This window comes from Carassius gibelio, chromosome B11 (genome assembly GCF_023724105.1).
Source record: "Carassius gibelio isolate Cgi1373 ecotype wild population from Czech Republic chromosome B11, carGib1.2-hapl.c, whole genome shotgun sequence".
Taxonomy (NCBI): Eukaryota; Metazoa; Chordata; class Actinopteri; order Cypriniformes; family Cyprinidae; genus Carassius; species Carassius gibelio.
The window spans coordinates 13,839,323-13,867,304 of NC_068406.1; the positions used below are offsets into that span (position 1 = coordinate 13,839,323).

Below are 27,982 nucleotides of genomic sequence, written 5' to 3' on the forward strand. Positions count from 1 at the left end.
ACATGAATCACCAAGTAGGAGATCTATACAGGTGGAGCTGGGGAATGTGAAGGGTTTCTGAAGTGTGCTGCAACTGCTACAGCAAGCACTAATCACTAATCTTTGAGTATTGAGATGCAAGTTCATTGACTACTGATACAAGAGAGAACCAATCAGTTTAACTCAGATTGAGTTAGACTTATCGGACTGTGCCATCTACAGTTTCATGAGCTCCAGAAATTTGTATATAATAGAGAGATATAAACTAAGGATTGTGAAAAAGGGCTGAGTTGTATCTAAATAGTTGCAACTTTTACTATAAAGAACCTTTGTGCAATGGAAATGTCCCATTGATGTTATTATATAGGTACTTCCTGAAAACATAGATGCCAATAAAGAAGCTTTTTTAGAAACTTAATCTGGTCTCATTCCAACCACATGTAAGCCAACTTCTCTAAACCTTACAGTATGTCTCAAGAGACCAGAATATGTCACGTCCTCTTACTGGGGTCCTGGGAACTGTGGAAAATCACCAATTACGTCCTCTGTGCATTCCTGCCTTTCTCACAAACACACACACTCACTCATAGACACATACAGTATGACCTCACACACAGGGGGGGAAGAAAGCTACCTGCCAGTGAAGCCCCTTTATCTTGCACGTGTCTGTTAATGACATGAAGCTGGCAGATAGGAGAGCTTTACAGGCAGGTTAGCAAGTGACAGGCTCCGAGCACAGCCTTGTATGGAAGTGGCTGAAGGAGAAGAGAACGATAAGCAACAACCCAACTATGCTGTCCATGTTTAGAGGCACTCACTTGGCCCACCAGGCCAGAAACAATGCCTGTTTCTGTTAAATTTAGACATGTTATCGGCCACCACTCCTTTCCCTAGACAGTCTCTCACAGCACCACAGGGAATACGGAAGGGAGTCCAGAGGATTGGCTGCTTCAGGGATCTCTAGGTAGGCAATGTTCCATTAAAACGGTTATTTTATTGGATGAAAAACTTACTGGATGCCTTAACGACTGTTAAGGTGACACCATTTGCATTAATAAATAAGCTTTTCTGTTTTGGCATCAGTTGCAGTGGCATCATGGTGTATTTTGATTGTTGCTGTGTGAAATGTTCTACTGTGTGTAATTATGCTACGTCATTAAAAACACAACTTCATTTTGGGGATGAAGGAATAATTTGGAAAAAATCAATTATGCTGCATAATTATTGCTTATTACAGTACTTGGAAACAGTCCAACTTAATACTCACCAAGCGCTAAATGAAAGTAAAAACTGACTTTGGCTAGAAGACAATATGTTACTTGCCGACTGCCCATAACTTTATTTGAAACTTGAATATAATGCATGGTTTACATCGAATTATTAAATGATAATCTGATGCTCGCTAATGTAAATTATGTGTTTTTTAATGAGTTTCAGTTCAGTGGAAAATTTACCATCAGAGATTTATGAGGGATGCCTACAGTGAAGTTTCTTTATTCAGAACTGCATGTTCAACACCGTTCTCACATTTATCTCCCAGAACAAAGAGGGGGACTTTGAAGAGAAAAGCTATAAGGATGACAATTATTTTAATATATATATGGACATTTTTAGACATTTTTTTCTTGATTTATTGAAGAGATTTATTTAATTTATTTATTGAAACAAAAAAAAAAAACATGATGCAATATTTAATGCAAAAAAAATTATTCATGGCCTATTACATTTTGTCAGTTTACTTGCTACTGGCACAATTTGTGAAAAATAAAAAAATAAAATAAATGAAAAACTGACCCTGCTTGGAAGTAATATTATTATTACAGTGGCAATGTTTTTGAACTTGTGATTTGAACTTAATTTCAGCCGACTTTGCTTTTAAGGGCCTGTGAATTACATATAACATTATAGGAAACAGTATATGATGCGCTTAGCCAAAGCAAACAAAGAGAGTGAGAAAGGGAAAAACAGCATGATGCATCCCAGCTGATGTACAGATTCAAAACATTTCTACCAAAACCCAGATGCAAGTTCTACCAAATCTTTCAAACTAGAAAACTTCTAAAACTCATACATGCCGGTTCTGACCTCATGTCAGTGAGGTGAAAGAGTTCGGAACAGTCTAGCTGTTCCATGACATGACTACAGTACATCGACTGACTAGTGACTACCCATGAGCAAGTGACAACATGCTGTTGTTTATTTATTTATTTGTTTTACCGGGCATGGAGAGATTTTGTTAGCCAGGTCAGGCATGAGAGGCACGCATGTATGTGGAACTGCAAGCATAAATAGTCATCTTATATAGACAAAATAATACAACGGTGAGCTCATTCTGTCTCAGAGCCTCCCCTCCATGTCTCACAGCACAGCTGTGGAGCTATGTGAGGCGAAAGCTGCCCTCAACAGCAAAAGCCTCAAGATGTAAAGTTCACGGCATTCTGCATTCAGACATTTTGTGTTTGCTTCTGCATTAGGACACATCTTGAGATTAAGGCTGAATAACAGAGTGAAATGCAGAATAATCATTTTAATGATATTTTAAAATGTAACTATTTAGGTAGCTTTAATATAAAATTGATTTATGTGACACATGCATAGTATTGGAGGTCACAGAAGTGTCATTGTGTATTAATCCAACTGAAAAACATTCTCTTAGCTTCTCATTTCTTGCACGTGTGCATTTAGCCATTTTTTTTTTTTTATCATAAGTCGAGCAACAAAACCAATTACACTCAGATCGTGTATGAGTATGCAAGACAATCTCTATACTATATGCATGCATAAATTTGCATTTTCACTGATCTGCACCTGCATAGATTCTGTCTAGTGAGCCATCGCCAAGACACAATAAGAAACATGATTCAAATTAATAGTGGCCCTTCAGGTTATATTGGTCTAACGCAGGGAGACACATCACGACAGAGATCACGTCACTGGCAAATGTGAACTGGCATGCCATAACAATGACTCAAGATAGGACACAAAAGTGTCTTTTCTGCTGTTGCAGTTCTATGACACAAACACAGACATGAAGCTGAATGGTACAGCTCTGTAGTGATACATTTCTTTTGAATGTTAACTACTGTACAGCACATACATCCTCTAAATAAATATGACAGCACTGAAAACCCTTCATAATCACGATAAAAATGCATCAACATCATATTATGGCAATTTAATTGGATCGCATTTGAATATTTTCTCGCGTTGAACGGAACCAGAGTTATAGGATTTTCAATGCTGCACGAAACAGCTTTTGGAACATTTTTGGAAATGGAGAACTGTGGTTTTATCCGAAAGTGAAACTTACTCCATTGGAGCCGATGTTCGGGTAATGGAAAACCTTGGATGGGGTTGATTGCAGAAGCCATGTGTGAGACTTTGTGGTTGCATATTTGCCAAAATTGTAACAATCCCTTAGCAACTACACAGATTGCCTTAGCAATGCCTTAGTGACCACCCACAAGACCTGCATTGCCACAACCTATTCACCCAGAACATTTTCACAGATTAATGTGAAACTGTTGCCTATTAAATACAATTGTATATTATATACAATTATTTAACATTATTTTAGTAAATTTTAATTATTACTATTAATGCTGAGTTAATTCTCAGTCTAATTATTCAATGTTAATTCAGTTAAGAATTCTGCCTTAAACATGTCTCTGAAAATCATCACATATCAAGGGGCAATGTTGCTTATAATGGACAATGTATTTTCTGGCACTTATTTTGTATCATAGCTAGAGTTTTGAGTTTTGAGTGTGTGCTCTCAGTGTGGCAGTGTTATCAGCTCTTGAGGGACTGGCATGAAGCCACCGCACTGTCCGAGCACAGCTTCTCCTCCTCCGGTCAGACATGCGAATCCGTTCGGAAAGCGGAAAATATGCTTGCAGCACTTAGGAAAAGTAGCCTACAACTCTCCGCCGCACACTCTGCCCGCGCAGCTCTGACTGAATCGCGTGTCTCACGCACAGTTCTCCTTATTGAAATGGTTCAGCTCCTGGAGGATGAGAGTGAACGGTCGAGGTACTTTACAAACGAGTGCTGCCGGTAAACGGTCCGCTTGAGTGAGGTTGTTTTTGCCGGGATCTCAGAATCTCATTACTACAGCTTTATCTACATTTTGCGGCTTTCACATCAGCACAGCAGTTCTCTTTAAAAGGTAGGTTAAATTGATGTAATTAGGCTTTATTATGTGTCATGCTGTATGCAGTTAAATGTAAATATTGGGTGTGTTTATGTGCTATATTATAATTCAAAGTAGGCCTAATGCGTTTTCTTTTTCATTTAATCTATCACACAGCTTAATAATTTTTGAGAGACAAATGTCAGAAGCAGTTCAGCAAATATTTTCGCTTCTATTCAGAAACACTTCTCTGCCTGCACAAATCTATTGTTCATTTATGTAATAATTTTTGTTATTTACGAAATAAATGTAAATTTGGTGGTCACACATCCTGGCAAAGCTTTTGTTCTGCTGGTTTAGCTGGTCAGAAAGCTGGTCTCCCAGTCTGACCATCTGAAAAGTGCACAGATCAAACCAACACCATCCTGACCTACTAAAACCAACACACCATCTTAGGCTGGATTTTTCTCCACAACAGGATGATTATAAGATTATAAGATCATTTGCAAATAAAATGCTTTTAATTTTATTTTTTAAATGTATTTATTTATTAAGTTTCTGTTTGATGCGAAACAGCTGTTGACTGAGTGAATGTGTGTCTGGCTAATGCTGGTGTGCTGTTACATCACATCTGCTTGCATACAAAAGCATCCAGTCATTTAAGATAGTTACTCATCCAAATATCCTAACCAGCTTATCAATCTTAAAATATATTAATTCATTTTCAGACACTCCTCTATCTTTTATATTTTAATTAAACGATTAAACACAGTTAAGAGTACTCAATACTGCAGGTAATCACAGTTGCGTTTATATTTAGTACTACAGCACGACTGTAAATGCTTTATTGGCTTTATGAGACAGTTTTGTATAGAATGCTGAGTAGTATTTTCCTGGCAAAATTTACTAATTGGTTTGTATGTTTCTTCTCCTCCAAAGAAAATAGTTAGATCAAGCTTTGGCATCACCAGGCAGCTCATAGTCTAAAAAAACGGGCTGGAAAAGTATATATACGAGTGGACCTCCCCCACTCAACACTTTCTGCAGTCACTCTTGGCTAACTCCACTCCAGGTTTTCCATTTCCTCACTGCGTTTTCCCCATTATGAGTGACTGTGGAGTGAGGTAAAACACTGACGCTCTGACTTTCAAAAAAAAACAATCCTTGCTTCAGGCAAACTCTGCTTACACTCAGCACCGTTCACATACTCAGGTCGGGAATGCAGTGAACACAAGCGAGCTTGTATACACGTTACAACTTCCCAGTGCTATCACTGTAAACTGTAAATATTAGCTATTTCAGCAAATTGCTTAACCAATCAAATTTAAGCAACTGTTGCATAATTTCTGATCAAGCATCTTAGTGCTGTATCATTCATAAAAATGTAACCTCACTTGTTCTTTCCTCACAGGGTACAGGAGAGCAGGAACAAAATACCTCACTGGGAACATGGGCCAATCTGGGACTTCATCCTATTTTTCTCTTGCTCTAATCAGCATCTTCCTCTCAGTTTTCTTCTATGAGCTCATGCCGGCCTATGCAGGCAGCTCCAAATCAAGCTTAGATATAGATACTTCTCCTAATGAAAACTCTTCACACGAGACATGTGGTGGTAGTTTTGAGTGCAAAGAGGGAGTGATCTTACCAATTTGGACTCCAAAGAATCCCTCTTTTGGGGATAAGCTGGCCAGAGCCACTGTGTACTTTGTCGGTTTGGTCTACATGTTCCTAGGGGTATCCATCATTGCAGACCGCTTTATGGCTTCCATTGAGGTCATCACATCCCAGGAGAAAGAGATCACGATCAAGAAGCCTAACGGAGAAACCACAACCACTACTGTTCGTATTTGGAATGAAACTGTCTCAAATCTTACTCTCATGGCTCTGGGTTCCTCAGCCCCAGAGATTATGCTCTCCGTGGTTGAAGTGTGTGGGCACAACTTTGATGCAGGCGAGCTGGGCCCAAACACCATTGTTGGAAGTGCAGCTTTTAATATGTTTGTCATCATTGGTCTCTGTGTCTCTGTGATACCCGAAGGAGAGCATCGGAAGGTCAAGCACCTGCGGGTGTTCTTTGTCACTGCCACTTGGAGTATATTTGCATATACATGGCTTTATCTGATCTTGGCAGTGATTTCCCCAGGTATCGTTGAAGTCTGGGAGGGACTCCTTACTCTCTTCTTCTTTCCGATTTGTGTCATATTTGCTTGGGTTGCAGACCGAAGACTTTTATTCTACAAGTACGTGTACAAACGTTACAGAGTTGGAAAACAACGGGGAATGATCATTGAGACTGAAGGTGAGCCAGAGCACCAGTCAAAGGCAGATATCGAAATGGACGGTGGGATGCTTAACTCTCACGGCGAGGAATTCTTAGATGGCACGGTGGATCCTGAAGATAAAGACATGGATGAGGATGAGGCCAGAAGAGAAATGGCCAGGATTTTGAAGGAACTGAAACAGAAACATCCAGAGAAAGAGATGGAGCAGCTGGTTGAGCTCGCAAACTACCACGTCCTCAGCCAGCAACAAAAGAGTCGTGCGTTTTATCGCTGCCAGGCCACTAGACTTATGACTGGTGCGGGTAACATACTAAAAAAGCATGCTGCAGACCAAGCCAGAAAAGCACTAGGCAACCATGAACTTCGATCAGAAGTCTCTGATAATGATATTTCCTCCAAGATCTTCTTTGACCCCGGCACATATCAGTGTCTTGAGAACTGTGGGACTGTGGCTTTGAATGTGGTCCGACGCGGCGGTGACTTAACTAGCGCTGTGTCGGTAGAGTACCGCACTGAGGATGGCACTGCCAACGCAGGCTCTGATTACCAGTTCACCGAGGGTGTTGTAGTCTTCAAACCAGGTGAGACCGAAAAGGAGATAAGAGTGGACATCATCGATGATGACATTTTTGAAGAAGACGAGCACTTCCTGGTTCATCTTAACAATGTCAAGGTAATTTCTGAAGGAACTGACAATGGGAACCCAGGAGCCAATCATGTGGACACATTAGCTAGTCTTGGCCTTCCTTCAACAGCTATTGTGACTATCTTTGATGATGACCATGCTGGCATCTTCACATTTGAGGAGCCAGTGGTTCATGTCAGTGAAAGCATTGGTATGATGGAGGTGAAGGTGACACGTACCTCTGGAGCCCGTGGAGTAGTGGTAATCCCTTATAAAACCATTGAAGGCACAGCAAAAGGTGGAGGAGAGGACTTTGAAGACACCCACGGAGCCTTGGAGTTCCAGAATGATGAGATTTCGTAAGTGTATTTTTTGTACACTTGCCCATTGCTGATGTGACAGTTTTGGGCTGGTTACTTATCATATTAGAGCAGTGTTATATATTACATGTTTAATGGTGTAAATGCCTTTTATTGCATGTGAACTTAAACAGTGTTTTTCTGTAACATACGGTTGTAAATTCTGCTTGTCACATTTTTAAACCTCACCTATGCTGATGATCATTTTTTTTCCTGCCTTGGGGTTTTCAGTATATTTATAACTCTTGAACTTACAGATGATATTACAAATTTCTTTTGTAAAGAATATATAAATAATGATATATTCTTAATAATTTTAAATACATCTTAAAGAATTTGAAAAGAATACATAAAATTTATAACATTATTCTCATGTAAATATTACATTTAAATGCATACTTATAAATTATATATACATATAATGTGTCAAAAATTTGGAAATTTACAAGTAGAAATCTGAACCACTGGCCTGACCAGGCATGCAGAAAAAATCCTTACTGTTGAGCTCTACTTACTGTGTATTCAAAAATGATACATTCATCAAAATCTCCAAGTCAGCCAGTTTATGTTATTTCTTAAATATTTGTCTTTATTTCCCATACAATGTGTTTTACTCTATTGATGTGTCCATTTACTGTAAGCTTTTTTTCTGACTCTTTATCTTTGTAGCTCTCCTGTTGCTTTCTTTTCACTCTTTCATTTCCACATTAGCTTTGCTCACTCTTATGTTTCCATTTTGCGCAGTTTATTTCAGAATCTGGTCCTCCTAGATTTCCCAGTACTCCTTAAATCATGGCTTTTACCAGACATTTTTGTACCCATGTAAAAAAATTGTGGATCAAGAAAGTGAAGTGATATGGTCACATTTACTTTATATCATTGTATCATCAATACGTCATTGCAGTAGCATGCATTTTTACCTCAGATTGCAAAACTACTTAGCTGGATCAGAATAAAGTAAGAGATACCTTTATTGCTTGAGGTGATTAAGTTCCTCAAATAACAGACCTTTGACAACCAATAAAGGCTTTGATAAATGTAGTCCTTGAATCTGAACTGAATGAAAAAGCATCTGGTTTGGAGTGAATGAGCTAAGTAGAAGCTTTCCACAAGTCATATCTGCTTAATCTGTGTAAAGAAATGTCTCAGACTTCCAGAACTGCTCATTTGGATGACTAATTACATTTCCATAACCGTTGCATTGCTCGGCTTGAGCTTGAGCTCCAGCTCTAGGACTTCTGGCAGGGAACAGGCTCTCCTCACCCATCTCCTCTTCTGGCACTCTGCCACAGATCATTTATTGGTATGATCACATACTTGACAAGGTGGCCTGAACCCCAGATATTTTCCATGACAGGGAGGATATAATGATAACAGATTTACATAGTCGAAGATAAACAGCTCTGAATTTGCTCCAAGATCTTGAAATGGAAAAGCTCCCTTGCTTGTGCTTATTTTAAGCTGATTAATGGGAAGACATGCACAAATGTAAACAGAGGTAAATGCATTGCTTTGAAGTAAGCAACCTACAGTATGCTGATCTGGCTAAGCCTACAGATTTAGCTCCATATATGGACAGGTCTTGACTCTGGACCTTGGATTCTGTTTGGAGACAACTTTTGGTGGTGGATGTTTTTAAATGGTGCTACTTCAAATCTTTACTCATTTAGATTGAATCAACCGTTTGGATTCCTTGGCAAAAGGAGGATCTGGTAAGAAAGCAGGTGTGGTTTTGGTGGTTCAGATAAGCTAGATGTAAAAAGGGCATTCTATATTGAAAACAGAAAGATTGTATTTTAGATTAGACACTCAGGATATCAATAAAAAAGCTTGATGTATCTTGTGAGGACACTTAGATATCCCAGTGATGAAGGTTAATTTAAAACCTTTATTTTTCTGTATCTTGTCAATTTGTATGTTCCCACCAAAGTAGCACAAAGTAGCCTATCTTCTCTCTTTCTTTTTGATTATCATATGAGTAAATCTACAACTTGACTCTAAAACTGGTCCTAAATTACTTCATTTATACACTATATGTTTTAAACACTAATTTGTACTTGGATCCCCGATATTGAGGTATTAGCATTGAGTGTTTCATATTTATGGGGGCTGTCAAACCACCTGTGCCCTCTCAGGGTTTTATCATGCTGAGTAATGAATATAATATTTTTAATGAGTATGTTTTAAATCTCAATCTAACTACAGTAATCATTTATTTGCTCAGTGAGGATTTCTGGACATTTTCCTCAGTATACATTGAAACAAGCATGTATGAGTGTGTTGCTGGTGATCCTAAAGAGAAAGAATGAAATTTAGACATGGAGAAAAACGAAGGGGGAATCAGACAAAGAACACATAAATAGTATGTTAGGCATGTTTATATTGGCTTAAGAAAGACCTTGCATAAACACTGTACATGGAGGGGACAAAATCTCTAGAGGGGTGGGAATTTCCATCACTAATAGCTGGAAAATTCCACATAGTAGGGACTACACAATTAATGCCAAATAATATTTTGCTTTATTCACGGACAAAGATTATTTTAATTTCTGATTGTCTGATTGGTTAAAAAATACTTTAATTGGTCAGTTTTATTTTCCTTTCATGTCTTGAGTGGGTTTACAGGGCTCAGGGCTGTCACAAAGATGGATATGATATCTCAGGACTATTTCTGTTATACCTTTCAGGTAGTAGGAATGTTTGAAGTGCGGCCTTAAAAATGCTTATACAGTAGCACCTTTAGTCGAATTAATCTAACAGTCAAAAGCTTAGTTAGGGTCTTCAGTAAGACACTGCGACGTGACCTTTGCTATAAGGACACACTATGTCTGCGTGCCAGAGTTCTTGCCTCACTCATGACTGATTAGATGACTCGTTCAGTGGTCATGTGTACCTTGGGCACTGCATCTCTTCATGAGCACTCTGAAACAAAGACTTGTTCAACAGATGAGTTAAGAATGAAGGGAGTTATCCCCCCCCCCCAAAAAAAAAAACAATGTTCAATTAACTTAATAAAAAAGTGATGTGGTGACCCATATTCAGAATTTGTGCTCTGTACATCCGGTTGAACAAAAAAATATTCATGTTGTCCCAATGAGAATGGATAAGATAAACACTCAGTTTACAAATTCGAATTGGTTGCATTTCACGTGCAATTGCATTGCATTAGTTTATTTTAGTTCACTAAATTAACAAGCGGCATAAATCGTTTTTGTTTTTTAGACATGGTTTTCTCTTTTTATTGGTCAAGAACTATGTCCTGATTCTGCAGGAGAAGGAAAGATGCTCCCGGGTTTATTGTTATGTTTTTGGAGCGTGTTTTTTCCCCCTAGTCGAGTAGGAGAGGGCCTTCTGTCGCCACAGTCCTCTGCCAGCTCAGAGCTGCCCAGATAAACATGCTGTCAGTTGATTTCATGTGACTCGTTGCACAAGGCAAAGATAGAGTCAGCAGCAGTGTACCATTAAATCACTTCTCCCATCTCTGCTGGGAATATTAATCATATTAGGTAGCCCCTCTTGGCCAGTTATTATCTTTTGATCGTCTATGACTAATTCAAATTATTTCCAGAGGTTTCTGTGCCTGCTGAATGCTCATGGCTTTGTGTTGTATGTGTGTTTTCCTAATTATTGTGAAGAGATCAGCCTTTATTTCTGAAACCACTTGATGATAGTTTTACAATAAAGTCTATGGCGAAGCGCAGAGGTAAGGTTATGTAGCTTTACATAACATGAATATGCATGGCATTAATGCATTCATTGTTGAAGACACCATACTGGCACAAGTGTTCTTCCTCTTAAGGCAGGTCATGAAAATTGTATTAAATATGGAAAATGTGCTCTTTTTGGTTTGGTGACATGAATCAGCAGTTGGCTCTCAGAGAGCCAGTTACCGTCAGAATAACCCTCGGTGTCCCTTGAAGGCGAATTTGTTCTTAAAGAATCTGGGTGAATCTCTTAGCATTACTTACTTCTGCCTGCTTAGTTTAGTTTAATCATTCGTGATGAAAACTGGACACACTTCCATGTGATGGAGATTGTTTAGAGGAAAGTACTGAAAATACTGTACAGTATGTCTGTTTACAAAGCATCATTGAAACACTCAAAATTAGTTTTTAGCTTTTTTTTTTTTTACCACTTTACATTCCTTAAGTATTTGACAGTTTTTTATTTTTTATTTTTTTTATGGCCTATGCTAAAATTGTTTTATAAAAATATTTAGCAGGACTGGGTGATATAAATTTTGACAATAGTCTCAATATTTGCATTTGCTTTTAAGCACATTCAAAAACGTTTAGTGCAAAACACAGTTACAAAAATGTAGACAAAAATGTGCAATCTGATTTAGCTTTTAATTTGATCTAATTAAGCTTATTTTCTATTTATTTGTTTTCAACAACATTTACTTAGAATTCATTACAAAACATGAAGTAGACGGATAGCAACCAGGCCACAGTATATGACTTTATTACAGTTTCCTATCACATGCAAGATAACAGATATGGTGCTTAAAATTAGAGCTGTGGAAAATTTCTGCAGAATTTCTCACTCAGAAATGGAAGAGAATGTAAACAGTTATTGGCCCGCATTCATTCAGCTATGTTGTGAGACTGAAAATGTTCAGTTAGTCTAAGTCAGTCTAGTTTTCAGCAAGTAAAATGAATGCAGAAGTTCCACACATACATTTAACCTGCTTTCTTTCCTCCGTCTCTCTGTCCTCTTACTGTAAGGTTCTCCTCTTTTTGCCCCATGCTTGTTTTGAACACTTGCATAAACTCCATGATGTATTTTCCATGACCTCAGCCTAACGGCAACACAAGGGCAGGCAGGAAGATGGGAAATATCTTCCTACAAACCATGGAAAAGTGGATCGCAATGACAGACAGCGATTTTTTCTCGCATGTTTTAAAGTAGAGAGGAGAACCTGTCTAAAATTAAACATGGAAGGAGTAGCATTTATTGCTCTGGCTCTGAGATGCGTTCTGGAAGCTTCACACAGCAAATCAAACGTCACCCACACAGTGTTGGGGAGTAACTTACTAAAATTAGCGATGCTTATGTAGCGAAGTACATTTTCATTAGCGTGACAGTAGCTCAACTGTTAAAAAAAATCTCCATAGCTTTGCGAGTAACAAGCTTCTTTTTCCGCTGAGTGTTGTAGTTTTATGAAACGCTACATTGTTGGTTTTTATGTCACACTGTATTGCTTTACAGCCAAGTGAACTGAGGCAAATATATATATATATATATATATATATATATATATATATATATATATATATATATATATATACCATAAAGAATAAAAAAAATGTACAAATTAAAATGGTTGCAAAATAAAGTAGATTTTTTTTAAATGAATATCCTGCCAGTAGCCTAATTATTACGTTATATTTTGCCATAAGTTGTTTTTGAAGCAGCTTTCCTTAAGCTGCACGGCATGCACAGCAGAAGATCTGCAACTTTAAAATCTGTTAATTTTGTTGATTCCTAGTACATAATATAATGGCTCACCCTTTTCTCCGTTTCGCTCTTTTAGAACTTCAAAACTTGAAAAACATCCTGCAGTTTTGCTCATTAGGGAAATAACATGGTATGACTGAAGCCTACTGTGGTACTCATACCTTTATCATCCCCTCATCAGCTCTGAGTATGACAGATTGTGTTTTCATGCTCATTCGCTCAGCGGCTGTCAGGCTTCCTGCCCGATATTCTTTTAACGCATTTCTCGGAGGGGTTGGGGGAAGATGTGTGGCTTTAATTATCATCTCTCGTTATTGTCACTGTCACCATCCTCATCACAGGCCTTGCCAGTTTGTTGTGGAGGAGCGCAGATTGCATTTAAGTAGTCCAAAATAATACCCTCTCAAGTGTATCCAGGAATAGGTCTTGTTTTCTGAAGTGCTGTTATTTCCATTCCACTTCCTCTCTTGTCTCTCCTGATGTGTTCTAGGCCAGTTTTGTCCATGGACGACATCAGCTCAGTAGTAAAAATTCAAAAGGGAAATGGATTTTTCCAGACAAATCCCCCTTTTAAGCTGCTTACTTCCGTTTGGGATTCAAAGTTTTCTCAAGTCGGGTTCAAAGCTATTGTGTCACTTAGTGAAGTACCATGAAATAGTTTTGTATTTGTAAAAGTTGTAGTAGTGTGTCAGTAGGAAATATCGGTTAACATTTCCAAACATTCCTTTTGCCATTAAGTGTAATAATCCAGTGAGATTTTGCCTGTCAACAGCCAGTGCTCCACACAGAGATGATCTCATCATCATACAGTCTTTCTGGAATCACATGTAAAAACAGAAAACACTGAGGCACTGTAATTTTTTATTAATTTAATGCATCGTTTCTAAATAAAAAGATCAATTTCTTTCACCAAAAAAAAAAAAAACTATCTTCTGAACAGTATTACTCAGTAGGTTTGTGTTCATATATCTGCTCAGCAAAAATGCTTTTCATTTAATTTCACCTATAACCTATATATATAATAACCTATCACCTATATATATTGTACACATATAGTGAAGAGATTCTTGGGTATATTAATTCATAATCCATGGGTCTAAAAATGGTATCCAACAATAATGGACTCTGTGGCAGAAATACTTTTCCTTGTGTCATCCAGAACGGTTTAGAGAATATACTTATGTCTTCTCGCCAACAAAAAATAATAATCTGGCAAAAAATAATCACATTTGTGAATTTCTATTAGAGAGCTGTGCAGCGGCTGCTGTGCAGTGTCCCTTAGGCCGAAAAAGAAATTACTTCTGACTAAATCCAATGGCTCATTGTTGTCAGGCTGTGATGTATGTCACAAGGGACTTTTTAATGCAGTAAGTTGTTAAAAAACTTTTCCATATTTTCCGCCCGGGAATGACAGCATTCCATCAGAAGCAGTGACAGAATGGAGATGGAATTATATTTACCACTGCTTAATGGATGGATGACTTAGTGCCCAGCTTATTTGAAATGAAGGCTGCCTTATCATCCATTTTCTTTTTATCCCATTTTAGTTTTGAAAGGTCTTTCTTTTACAAAAGAAAAAGTTCACCTATTGCCCTTATAAATGGACTTTCCCCTTTCTCCTACCACCTCTCTCATGGAAGCTTTATTGAAGTCTTTCTCTCTCTCTTTTTTTTTTGCTTATATCTTTTCAAAAAGCTCCACTGTCAGGCCTGGATTTGTTAGCGAGAAATAACAATATGTAGCATTTCTTAAGCCATTGAACAGATTAGGGTGAACGTGGTAGATAAAAAGAAGAGGATTAAGAACGTAGCCTGGTTTCGAATTAATCCATCTGTCCTCCAACTTTGGTCACAATCAGTTAGTTATTTGTGTTTTCTGAAGATGTATTTTGTGTTATTCAGAAAATGTGGTTTATAAAATACGTAATTCCTGCACTTGACCTACAGCTCAAAGCATACAGATCAAGTGTTCAGTATTTACAAAATTACAGCGGTCAAATTACAGAACCCTGTGGGGCTCCACAGGTTAATTTAGGTTGTGACACTTTCACACACCTTCAAAAAATGTTCAACTGCCTGGAAATGACAACATTTTGTGAGTCATACATGTTTCTGTAGCTGTCATGCCAGGAGTAATAGCATGAAGATTAGTGTCACCGCTGATTCATCTGAGATATGCTATACCAGAGTGCATACATACAAGACATCAGATTGAATGTAGAGTGTGACCTTTTATCATAAAACAACCAACTACGTCGTTGACTACTCTGTTTCTTATTTTAGCTGTTGGGAAAGAAGTAGAAAAGATGGAAACATTGTGTCACAGGAAATTGAGCATGTTAAGATGCCAGTAAATAATAAAGTAACTAGACGTCCTAAATGATCTCAAATATTGACTGGACTGGACTCTTAAAAGTACACCAGCAACAGTTTTTTTGAAGCTTTGCCTAGCAGGATTCCCATGGACAGAGAACATCTGGAAATAATATATTTTATTTTAAAAGTTTATTTGTAAAATATGGACTTTTCTACAAAATGTCTTAAAATATAATTTTACATTTTTGATTTTTTTTAAATAGAAAATAGTTCTGCTCAATATATTTTAAAATATAAAAATGTCTTAAAATATAATGTTACATTTTGGAATTTTTTATATAAAATAGTTCTGCTCAATATATTTGTAGTTATTACTCTTTGTGAATGTTAAGGTTATAGAGTAAACCAATGAGAAACATTGATTTGCCTAATAAGAGTTTAATTAGAGTTTTTGTACACTAGTAAAATCATATAAATCTATTAATTATCAAGTTTGCAGCTTGTTTGTGATGCTCCTACTTGCTGCTTATGTTTTACACAATATTTCGATATTGATATTTGAAGGTTGCACGATAGATCTAGTGAAACTAGTATTGTGTATTGTGTTTCTGAAAAAAAAATCATGAAGCAGCACAACTGTTTCCAACACTGATAATAAATCAGCATATTACAATGATTTCTGAAGGATCATGTGACACTGAAGACTGTAGCAGTGATGCTCAAAGCTTTGATCACACAAATAAATTATATTTTAAAGTATATTAAAACAGAAAATAAATATTGGAAATTGAAATATCTTATAATATTACATTGATGAGCACGAGACTCCATTAAAAACATTTAAAAAAATTACTGATCCCAAACTTTTCAACAGCAGTAACCAATCATTATTAAACCAAATAATGAATCTTGTCCAAAAGATTTGTACAGGTGCATTTGTTTGATGCTTCAACTCCATCAGTTGATTAGAGCAGTACAAAGCATGACATTTCGTCTGAAACTCTTTTCTTGCTGTCATTTGGTCCCCAAGCACAGGCTGAAGTTCGTTCTGAAGCATGCTAGACATTTCACAGCTGTCAAGTGCACTGTAAAAACCTGCTGAAAAAAAATCTGTCTGGAGATTATAGACTACAAAACTTGTGCACACACTGATTTCTTTCTTTCTACCCAGACAGCTGGGGTATAAAAGGGTTTGACAATAGCATGTGCCAGATATGGAGAGCAGCTAGTTCAGAGGATCACATTTAGGTTTGAGTACCTTTGTGGCAAGTTTGATGTTGTCAAGAGTATTGCATGTGGACTTCTTCTAATGTTGATTCTTAAAATGCAGTTTTAAGTTTTTGTTTACATTGTTCTTGTCATTGTGGCATTCATCATTTCTACAAATCTGTTGCAGTGAAAATATAAACTCTTCTTTTGCATGGCCAGAGGATGAGATTTTTTTTTAGCAAATTCTGATTTTATAATTTTCAAAATAAGTATAATTTTTTTCTTACAGTGCATTATAATGTTTTACTGGCCAAATGCATTTACATTCAAAAAATGAAAATTATATATATATATATATATATATATATATATATATATATATATATATATATATATATATATATATATATATATATATAATTTAGTCACAATTTCATAGAATGCAGACACAACAGATCAACATATTCATTGTATAAACATTGTGTTGAATTGGATTTTAATGCAATGTATGAACAACTCATCACATTGAATTGTGAGAGACAGACAGTATACCTGCTATCAAGAGAACTTGAGATATTCTCTGCTGGGATTTTGCTCCGCTGGAGGTCCTGCTTGGGCCTGCAGCAATTCCCAGGGCAAATACTTCTGTTGCCAGGGGAAGCTGATCCAAACTCAGCTGCTCTCATAGCCCCGAATCTCAGTCTGCAGTTGCCCCAGGAGGGAGAACAGACAGACGATGTCAGGTCAACAGAAAATGATCTATTTCTGTTGCTTTGATGACAAACAGGAACAGTAAATTAAATAAAACTGACATTGAAGGTCATATTTTGAATGTTGGTGGATGAGTTGTGTTTTCTGTTAAATACTGGCTGAATGTTGACCAATATCTTATAATATCAAGATAAGTGGATTAGACTTCTTGTGATCTGAATATCAAGGGCGTACATTTTAGCATGTGTGTATTTGAGTGTGTGTGGCTTGTCCCAGGTGTTGTAGGGTACATAAAGGGCTTATCTTGATGTGTCCCAAAGAACACTCTCCAGTCTCTAATCTCAGTCTTTAGCGTCATGTCACCTCAATTACGTCAGCTGATCAGCTATAGCTTTGAGAGAAATGTGTGTCATTAAAGCACAGAAGATTTTGTCATCTCTCACCCTGCAGCCTATAAATGTCTGCCCCCCTTTTTTTTACAGCCTTCAAATAAACAGTAATTTACATTTCTATCATAAATGCAATTTTTATCATGATGTACACAGCCTCATTTTATTCTGACACTTCTTTCATTTTCTTTCAAAATGAGATGTTAAGCATACTATTCAAGCTAATGCCTTGCAACAAAGTAAAATTACATTTCTTGCACTTTTTTCACATTTGTAATATATATTACTAGTTTAGTATTATATACTGTTGTGCTATTTAATAAACTTTTGGACTGGCTTTTATATATATATATATATATATATATATATATATATATATATATATATATATATATACATTTAATTTCCCTGTAGTGTTGTTAGCACCAGTTGAGCTATATTGAATTCTGTATAATATTATATGAAGTTTAAGTTTAATATATGCCATAAATATTCTATATGAAGTCAATTAGAAAGCCTCTGCCAAGAGCAAATATACAGTATGGATTCCTCCTGCTTCTATAAAAATGTCAGACCAGTATTTCTTTTATTCCCTAAGTCTCTCTCTCATCTTTCCCCTATCTCATGTCTTTCACACTGCTGTAGATCTGGACCTGTGTCTGACAAGCATCCTTCACGCTTGTGTAATTCTGTCCATTAACTTCTGAGTTATAAAACGCCTGATCATTTTTCAATCAGTTCTTTGAGCCTCTGAATGAACACTGATCAGATGCCATTCTTTTGTAATCAAATACCAGGAAAAGAGAAGGAGAGATAGAATTTTCAAGGCAGCCAGAAAAATGGATCTTATCCCATAACAGATCTTGGAAAGGGAAAGTAGCAGTCTGTTCCTGGCTCTGGTAACAATACACAGCAGGGGTTCACCCTGAGTCCCATATGAGTCCTGGCTTTACGCATCGCATCAGTTCAATAGGCTTGCTAAGCCATGCAGCATGGCTTCAGCCGTGTACTAGGGAAAACAGCCAAAGAATATTCCAGCTCACAGTCAACATCTGAGAATCAAGAGCGCGTGGCTTTCTGATTTGTAAAGCGCTGGTGCTGATTGGCCTTTTGTGTGGAGAAATCTTCATGGCATTAAATTGGATTTCAATGGGTCAATCACAAACCAGTTAAGATAAAGCCACTAAAAGCAGTCCTAGTTGAACATTTTAGCTCTGTATAACTTCTTTCAAGACACTTCCTTGTGTCTGTATATCATATGAATGGTGTTATGGGGAAGTCGTGGCCTAATGGTTAGAGAGTCGGACTCCCAATCGAAGGGTTGTGAGTTCTAGTCTCGGGCCGGACGGAATTGTGGGTGGGGGTAGTGCATGAACAGCTCTCTCTCCACCTTCAATACCTCGACTTAGGTGCCCTTGAGCAAGGCATCGAACCCCTAATTGCTCCCCAGGCGCCGCAGCATTAATGGCTGCCCACTGCTCCGGGTGTGTGCTCACAGTGTGTGTGTGTGTGTTCACTGCTCTGTGTGTGTGCATTTTGGATGTGCAGAGCACAAATTCTGAGTATGGGTCACCATACTTGGCTGAATGTCACTTCACTTTCACTTTTTCATAAATTACACACAGTTGATTCAAATATATTAGTAAGATCAGATATATTATTTAATACAGCATGCTCATTAGTTTTAAAGGTAATAGAGTTACACTAATCTATTTTTTTTTTTACTTTATCACAAATTTTCAGAATTAAATGACATTTTTTAAATCAAAATTTATCTTGCCTTGTTTACAACTTTGTTTTTGTTTTGTTTTTATAATGAAGTATTTATTTTAATTATTCTATGGATCATTTCAATTTTGCTTAATTACTTTTATGCTACGATCTGGGTGTAATAACATAAACCTTCTGGCATTTGAGTAAAAACACAGTCTAAAAGCTCAGGCTACCCTTTTAATGAACTCTGCTATATTGACTTGACGCTCTAGAAGAGACACGTAAATGAAAGAATATGCATTGTTTGCAGACTCTTCTTTAAATATTTAGAAGACTCTCGAGATCAGGTTACCTTTCATTAACCAATATTTCATCAGGCATCAATAAAAGTCATCACAATAAAACTAGCAACATGTTAATCAATATACAGTACATTATAATATAAACATTATTACATCAATCTGCATTTATCATTCAGTGTCTGTTTATATTAACCTTGGTTTTTTTTGTATAATTGATCTGGATCTCTGCTTTTTCTTTGGAGCAGAATAACTGGAGTAAATATAAGCAAAGCTGACATACTGATGCCTTGTTATCAGGATAAATATAACTGGCTTCCTGCGTGCAAATTATCCATCACTTCCATCTGATGAACACTGTTCAAATGTATGCCTGCTGTGTCATGTATATGCATGTTGAGTAATATTATATAAGGATCTGTATGTCTGTCTGTCTGTAGAGCTACTTACCAATATGTGGTCATACCAGACAGCATTGTTTTTTATAACCTGCAAAAATGAGTCCTTGGCTTTTTTAAGCCGGTGTCACAGTGGTTTTCCAAAAGGTGCTCTGTGCTGCAGGTTAGTTCTGTCCTTGGCTTCCTGTTTAAAACCATCTGGCATCTTTTTTACTCAAACTTGATATATTAACACAGACACACACAAAGTTGCTTAAACAAAGCTTTATGAAAAATGAAAAAGTGAACCTTGCTTCTTCATTGGTCATAAAACTGTATAGATGCCGTCATGTGGTTTGCACACCAGCATTAGGTCATTGTTGATTAAAGCAACAGCCAAAGGCCTATATTATGACTTTAGCCCTTTGTATTTGTTGCTGACATCATATCATTTATGCCTCCATTATGATTCAAAATAACAGCAAAGTCAGCTCAATTAAAACAAGATTTTAACAACATAGAAGGTGCTAATATTAGGTTTTTAAGGAACTTTTTATCCACAGAATGTATATTTTGTCATTTATTCACCCTTGTGTTGTTCAGCTGTGTTTGGCTTTCTTTTGAAGGATACATTTTGCTGAATGTTTGAACAGCAATCTTCTATACAATGAATGTGGATGAGGACCAGGTGCTGTCAAGCTCCAAAAACGACAAAAAGCCCCATTAAAGGACATTCAGTATTACACAATATTCAATATGCATAGCTTATAGGAAAGAAAATACAGTAATTTAATTGTTTATTTACTAAAAATTAGTGCCTTTTAAATATATAGTATTTATTAAATTAGCTTTTTATTTTTATAGTTTGTGTGTTCATTCCAATTTTAGCTTTATTAATTGTCTGTTTTTTTTTTGTTCATTTTTATATGCTTTTGTTGAATAACTCCAGATTATAATTTTTTTTTGCATGCTTCAACTTCAAGTTTTACTTGATTTGTTATTCATGTATTTATTATTTTAGTTAGTTACAATCAATGAAAACATTTCTTCTTGTTTTATCATCTAATAAAAAACTATTTTATTTGATTTCAGCTTTATTTGTTGATGAAAGCACGTTTTAATAGTTTTAAATAAATGAAATTAATAACTTTTTTAAACTCCACAGAAGAAAAAAAGTGAATCATACTTTTTGAACATATTACTATCCATTTAAACTTACTTTAAATTTCTGTTTTTGGTTTAATTATTATTATTATTATTATTATTTGGCATAGTTTTTTTTCTTCTGCAAATCAATTTCTGTGTTCTGCCCATGTAGTCAAGAATCATTTGTGGTGTTGTATGCAAAATGGCAGAGCTGGAAGTAAGAATAAATAGTGTATAAGGGAAGTATTCACCGCTCTTCACATTAGTTTACTCTCCATATTTGGTAAGCATTGCTGCAGTAGAAGTGCCTCTGGATATCATCAAACATGGCAATGGTATCTTGTGGATTGTCCCATAAAATGAATTGACAGACTGCTTATGTTGCCTTCAGAGGGCAAATGGGGAAAAGGGTGATTTGAGCTGTTTTAAATTTCAGGATATATATGAATTGATTTATATAATGAGATAACTGTCATTTTTAAGTAAACTATTCTTTTAACACTTTTAAAAACACTCCATCTTATGATAGTAAATTGTGTAAACAGACTGTCTGGCATTGTTGCACATTAAACAAGTCATAATACAAGCCAGTGTGCATTTCTTTGGGGCCGGGCCCTGTAAACTCTTACTATTACATAAACCTGTATTATTGTATGTACACTATGGCACTGTGTTCTTTTCTATCTGGCTTTGTCTCTATTTGTCCTTTTTGTTCTTGTCACAGTTTATCAGTCTGTGATTTGAGTCTTTATAGAAAGACAGATGGACAGTCTTATTGGCATGAAAGAGGAAAATAGCAACCTGTCTGCTCTTTGCTTATTAAAATGATAATTATGTGTCAAATAAAAAAAATATATGTTACAGAATGCATTCTAGATTAGCTGGGGTTTGGTTTCGAAAATACTAGGGTCATTTTACAAAACGAATGCTATCTGTGTTTTTCACATATAAATGTGTAAACAGTCACAAGTAGCTGATGCCAGCTTTTACTACTGTATGTGTTAGTGTGGACATTTACTTGTAACTAATATATTTTTGGATTATATTTTAAATCATATTTTCATGGAAATGCCTCTTTTTAGCTTGTCCCTATCCATTGTTTCGCTCTTATAAATATACATGAATGGAAATTATTTTCAAAAAGAAAACATCCTTAATAATAATAATAATTATAAATGTATAACTCTTTCACAAACTTAACTTAAAGCATCCTCTTTTTATCACTTTTCTTATGGTTTGTCAATAAATGTTGTTTAATCTTTCATTTTCGACTTCATTACTGTGATTTTGTATATTAAACAGTTGAAAATTGAAAGTTTGTAGATCATTTTGTACCTTGAGGCTAATTAAAGTGTTAAACTATCTAGAATCTGAATGCATAATTATATGCCAACATCTATTAAATGTAATTATGTAGCTTGAGAAGACACATTATGTGCCTGACGGAATGTTTAAAATCTTATTTAAATGTTCTTTAAAAATCACCTTATCGTGCTGAAAGAGGAAACCATTTCATAGAATCACCCACTATGCTTTTTCAGTCTGTGTTGTTGTCTAGCAGAGGTGTGCTGGTGTAGAAAAATTGAGGACTTTGTGACAAGCGGAGCTTATATGCCCACAGACAGGAGAAAGGGTTTATTTTGAGCACATGCCTGGATGAAGGTAGAGAGTATTTCAAGGGAGGTGTTTTAGCTTTCTGTCTGTTCTGTCTTAGTCTCAGCCTAAGATGAAACGCCCACTGGCCGCCCACAGGCTGTTCGCTGACGTAATCTAATTTTAAACAATTTCTGTATGATTGGATATCATGATCATAAATATCCATCAGACAGACCCTTCCTACTAAAGGAATAGGTGACCCAAAATGATAATTTGCTGTAAATGTACTCACCCTCCGGTCAGCCAAGATGTAGAAGAGTTTGTTTCTTCATCAGAACACATTTGGAGAATTGCATTACATCACTTGCTCACTTGCAGTGAATGTGTGATGTCAAAATGAGAGTCCAAACAGCTGATAAAAACGTCATAATAAACCACAAGTAATCCACACAACTGCAGTCCATTAATTAATGTCTTGTGAAGTTAAAGGTTGCCTTTGTAAGAAACATATTAACATCATACCGTCACTTCTAGACAAAATATGAGTTCACAATAATGCTTTCTCCAGTGAAAAAGTCCATCACCCTTTAGAGCTGTTTTGGACTGTTTTTCGCTTGTAAACAATACTTGATCTGTGCATATTTCATTCATGAGATTCAGACAAGACAACTTGGCGACTTCATGACTGGAGAAGCAAATAATATAGATGGAGGATATATTTTAGCTAAAAGCAGGATTGAAATTGGATTTGGACTCTCATTCTGATGGCACCCATTCACTGCAGAGGATACATTGGTGAGCAAATAACGTAATACTAAATTTGTCCAAATCTGTTCTGTTGAAGAAACAAACTCATCTGCATCTTAGATGGACTGATATTTTATAAATATATTTGGCAGTGGCTTGTTACAGTGCATTGTGTAGTGGTTATAGTAAATTGATACTATTTTTAAAGATTAACAATAAAGGGAGATGGAGGGAGAGCCTGTTGTTGTATTATTCTCAAAACCAGACAGAAGCACTTAAAGGGCTTTTAGGCCAGTATATTCCAGTAAACACAGCTGTGATTGCAGATCATTTTTCAAATGCTTTCCATTGCCCCTGACACTTTCACATTATTTTATATATGCTCAATGTGAGTGTGAGCAAATAAAACAGTCAATGGATAGATAATAAACATATAATAAACAATATGTGCAGATAAGCAATTTATTCAGACTGACCAGAATACTGAGTCACAGAGATTTTTCCATTTTCTTTAGCGAATGAATCACATTTTTTCTCTAATAAATAATTCATTTTTTAAATTTATATATATATAAACATTGTGGATATCTTGCATGTCAGCTCCAGTTGTGTTCAACAACAACAAACAAAATAATAATAATGATGATGACTGTTTTATTTTTTGGAGCGCACTGTCCCTTTGATTGTAACATTTTAATAACTTTTTATGTTGCGTAAATACTTTCATTTAGCTTTTCATTTGCTTTTGGTTATTTCTCTAGCATGTTTCCCTCTCTTCTTCCACCCTTTGCCTTTCCTTGTGCCTCTCTCATTTCTGCAACTTGTGCTCTTTTTCTCTCTCTCTTTCTCTTTCAGCAAAACTATTCAGATCAATATAATCGATGACGAGGAGTATGAAAAGAATAAGAACTTCTTCCTGGAGATTGGAGAGCCACAATTGGTGGAAATGAGTGAGAGAAAAGGTGGGACGCCGTCTGCCCTGTAACAGCCTCGGTGTGCTGCCATCTCCTGGGCTGAACAGGAATCTTAATAACGTGCAAAGCCAACATGCCAAAGAATCAGTTAGTTGGCCTACAGCATCTTTAGACCTAACCTGTGCTTGAAATAGTATCTTATCTAGTTACTCTCATCTCACAGGCCTTTTGTGACCCAAAATTTGATCCGGTTCTATGCAATTCTAGACTTCTGAAGAGGGGGATGCATTATAAATTCTCCATCACTTAATTTCCAGAGCAAAATTGACAGACGAATCAAATAAGAAAAGAGAGTGTTGTGTCATAATTATTCATAGATTTGATTGGCTCATTTTCTTGCTGCTTAGAGGCATCTGATATGCCTAAAATTGAACACACAAGCACACTTCATACCTCAAATGTGATTTTATGTCCCCCCCACAGGAAGACCATAAAGGTTAAAATTCTTGACCATGAGGAGTATGACAAGCATGCAAACTTCTTCATAGAGCTGCAGGAACCAGAATGGAGGAGGAGGGGATGGACAGGTGAAAGATAGTAAAGAAACGAGTGAAACAAGCCTTTTCCTGTCTCTGCAGCTGCCCTTTATTCTTCCTCTTCCTCCGCTCCTCCTTCAAAGCTGATCCTCTACTTTTATTCTACTGTTGCAGTAATGCCGTTTTCTTCATGCTTGCAGCTCAATTTCAGTGGATTTATCTCCCATGTTCCCTCCTGGCCAAAGGTTAAGAGCTTTCTCAGAGAGTAGGCATAACTGACTTTTAATGTGAAGATTCTGGCCAGGACTAAAGCTGTAGCTGTTCCTTCAGGCCAGGGCAATAGAAACCATAATGAGCAGCAGATACACAGGGTTCTTGCCAAATTCCATAAGCCTATGAGATTTCATAATTTTTTCTGACAGATCCAGCAATATGATATAAGATTTTTGTTGACGTCATACTCATTTTTCCGATTTTTCCGTATTGATTTTTCTATATATTTGTTTTATCTTAATCCAACATTGTTATTGTTATTAATAAATTACTTAATCAAACCTTATGAATATGTCCTACTATGTGCACTGATGCTCAAACGTTTGGTGTCAGTGTGATTTTTTTTAAAGAATGTACTTTTAAGAAATTAAGAAAAATGAGTAAAAAAGTACTTTTGTTTAGGAGTGACACATCAGATTAGGCAAAAGTGTCAGATAATACTTTCACATTGTTACACGAGATATATATTTCAAATAAATGCGGTCCTTTTGAATTTTCTGTTTATCAAAAAATCCTTGGGTAAAAAACTATTAAAGATGAGCAGCGCAATTGTTTACAACATTGACAATAAGAAATGAGCAGCAAATCAGCATATCAGAACGTTTTCTGAAGGATCATGTGACACTGAAGACTGCAGTAATGACTATATAGAATATAATGAAATTTTAATTGCATTAATGTTTCTGTTTTTAGTGTATTTAATCAAATGCATGCTTGGCAATAATAAGAGGCTTCTTCACAAAAAATCTAATTGAATTAATAAGGAATGTAATGGAGTATAATTTGTATTCAGAAGTCCCGTTTTTCAGTATGGATGATTTCCACCAGTTTCTGTTGAATTCACAGTCAGATTTCAGAGAATTTCTCTGAGCCCCAGTCCCACTGGGAGTCATCTATATTTAGCAACACAAGTTTCTTGCACACCAACCCTGTCTGTGTTACTCTGTTGGCTCATTCATAATAATTTTCCTCTTTCTTTATCTCCATTTTTTATTTTCTTTTTTTGTCCTGTCTCTTCTTCATTTGTCTACATCAGCTATGTTGCTACATGAATGTGGTAAGCTGTCTCTTTTTCACTGCTCTTTATTTCTGTAAACCACTTAAAAATGTTCAGCTTTGTTCATACAGTGTGTACAAGCTCTTTGTTCAAATGTAATCAAACATTGTCTGCTGATGTTGATAAGATCATCCACCAATCTGGTTCCTTTTTCACTTTCCATGCTGAAAGACCAGACCACTTTCCATGCTGGATGCTAATTTACTTCCATGCCAGTTATATGCTGGTAAATCTGTTTATGGTGCTGGTCAAGCTGGTCAAACAGCATAGACCAACAATCAAATTATGCTAACACACGTATTTAAACATTTGGGCCTATACCAACATCATTTTCTATCCTTATTAAAATTTGTAAAACATGAAATGAACAAAGAGTGAGATCATTTGTGCTGTGTTTTTATGATTTTAGGTGGATTCGTGAAGACAGGTACGGTAATAATTCACTGAAACTGCTCCGCTAACTCAGTACAAGCTACCTAAGCTAACTTGCTAAGCTAACCAAGCGAATGAATTCTGACTCATAGATTTAATCTTTTTGATGATAATCTTTTCTTTGATAGATAAGAAGCTTTATGGTAAGAGATTAAATGTTACTTTTCACCTAGTTGAAGACTAAATATAACATTGGGTGTGTTTAGTAACTGGTTTGCTTGATGTTGAGCTGGAGCCTTTGTTTGTCGCAATGCATTAACTAGAGGCTTGGTGTTATTGCTTAATAGGCTCATTTACTCAAATAGGACCAGAGATAGATACTAAGTGTCTAATTTGATTTGCTTTCTTTCCTGTTAAGCAACTTTCACAGCAAAAATACTTTACATGACCAGTCAAGTAGATTATAGGGATTTGATTTTGCTTGCTGTGTCTGAAATAATGACTACAGTTCTACTTTTATGGCAGAAATGTATTAAAAAATGGGGGAAATACACTGAATGAAAATGTAGTATCATTTATTTGTATTTTGTAATTAAATAAGTATTACTATGAATTATAAATATATTTGACTTAAAAAAAAAGACACTGTGTCAGGTCTTTTGGAGCTTGTTTTCGCCTATTGAACATAAGAACACTAAGAAGTGATTTACTGTAATATGGTTATCTACACTGGTCGGTGTCTGTCAGTAGTGTGAATTGGCCTGTAACACCAATCGCCAAACTAACAACAAACAAACAAACATCTTTATACTGTAGTTATCAATATTTTAAAGGTTTCAGAAACAGACCATGTCTCCAATAGCAAATAAACATGTTGACTTCAATTTCTGAAACTTGCCTGTGCACTCAGTTAAAACATTATTACGGTCTAATTTTCAAGTTGTATACAAAGCACTAAGTTAAGATTGATTTCTGCTGCAGTGCCCTGAACCTGCTAGAATCTGCTGATTGTTTTGAAATGCCACATTTGCTGCATGCCACAACATTTCACAAAGACATTGTGTGATGGGCAACAACACAGAACACTGTCATCTGTCCAGTAACCATCATTGGCTTTACTCCCAAAGGCAAACAGGCTGGTTCCTAATGAGAATGCATAGCTAGTCTGCCGAAAGCTAACGTGTCCGTGCTTTCGTAACCATCTTGTCAAACTTGCTCAGCTGTGACAGCATGCACATTGATTCTAAAAAAAAAACAAAAACATTTACACTTTGAATACTGTGTCCAAGGAGTGTCTGTTGTAGTCACTGAGAGAACAGTGCATACTAAAATGTCAGGTAGAAGAATTGAATGAATTCTATTCAGCCAAAGGTGTGGTTGTTTTTACATACTAGAAGTTGACGTCATGTGGGTGTCATGTCTGCAGTTTCCTAATAATTATTACATCATCAGAGTGTTCATTATCTATAACCATTTTGACTTGTTTCACCT

At 36.2% G+C, this 27,982-nt stretch overlaps 1 protein-coding gene across 13 annotated transcripts in view; it reads left to right on the forward strand.

Annotated features, from left to right (window-relative positions):
• The first annotated feature begins 728 nt into the window (after positions 1 to 728).
• slc8a1a (solute carrier family 8 member 1a) overlaps positions 729 to 27,982 on the forward strand; it is a 35,850-nt gene continuing 8,596 nt past the window's right edge. For 2 of the 13 annotated variants that reach the window (XM_052568503.1, XM_052568507.1), the window contains exons 1-5: positions 3,796 to 4,147; positions 5,523 to 7,377; positions 24,195 to 24,301; positions 26,099 to 26,119; positions 26,529 to 26,546. In XM_052568503.1, coding sequence (XP_052424463.1) covers positions 5,561 to 7,377; positions 24,195 to 24,301; positions 26,099 to 26,119; positions 26,529 to 26,546 — 1,963 coding nt within the window. In that variant the 5' untranslated portion in view covers positions 3,796 to 4,147; positions 5,523 to 5,560. Of the gene's footprint in view, positions 944 to 3,795; positions 4,148 to 5,522; positions 7,378 to 24,194; positions 24,302 to 24,736; positions 24,841 to 26,098; positions 26,120 to 26,528; positions 26,547 to 26,679; positions 26,695 to 27,982 lie in introns of those variants that run through there. The other 11 variants (XM_052568506.1, XM_052568508.1, XM_052568501.1 and 8 more) reach the window with 10 other exon arrangements.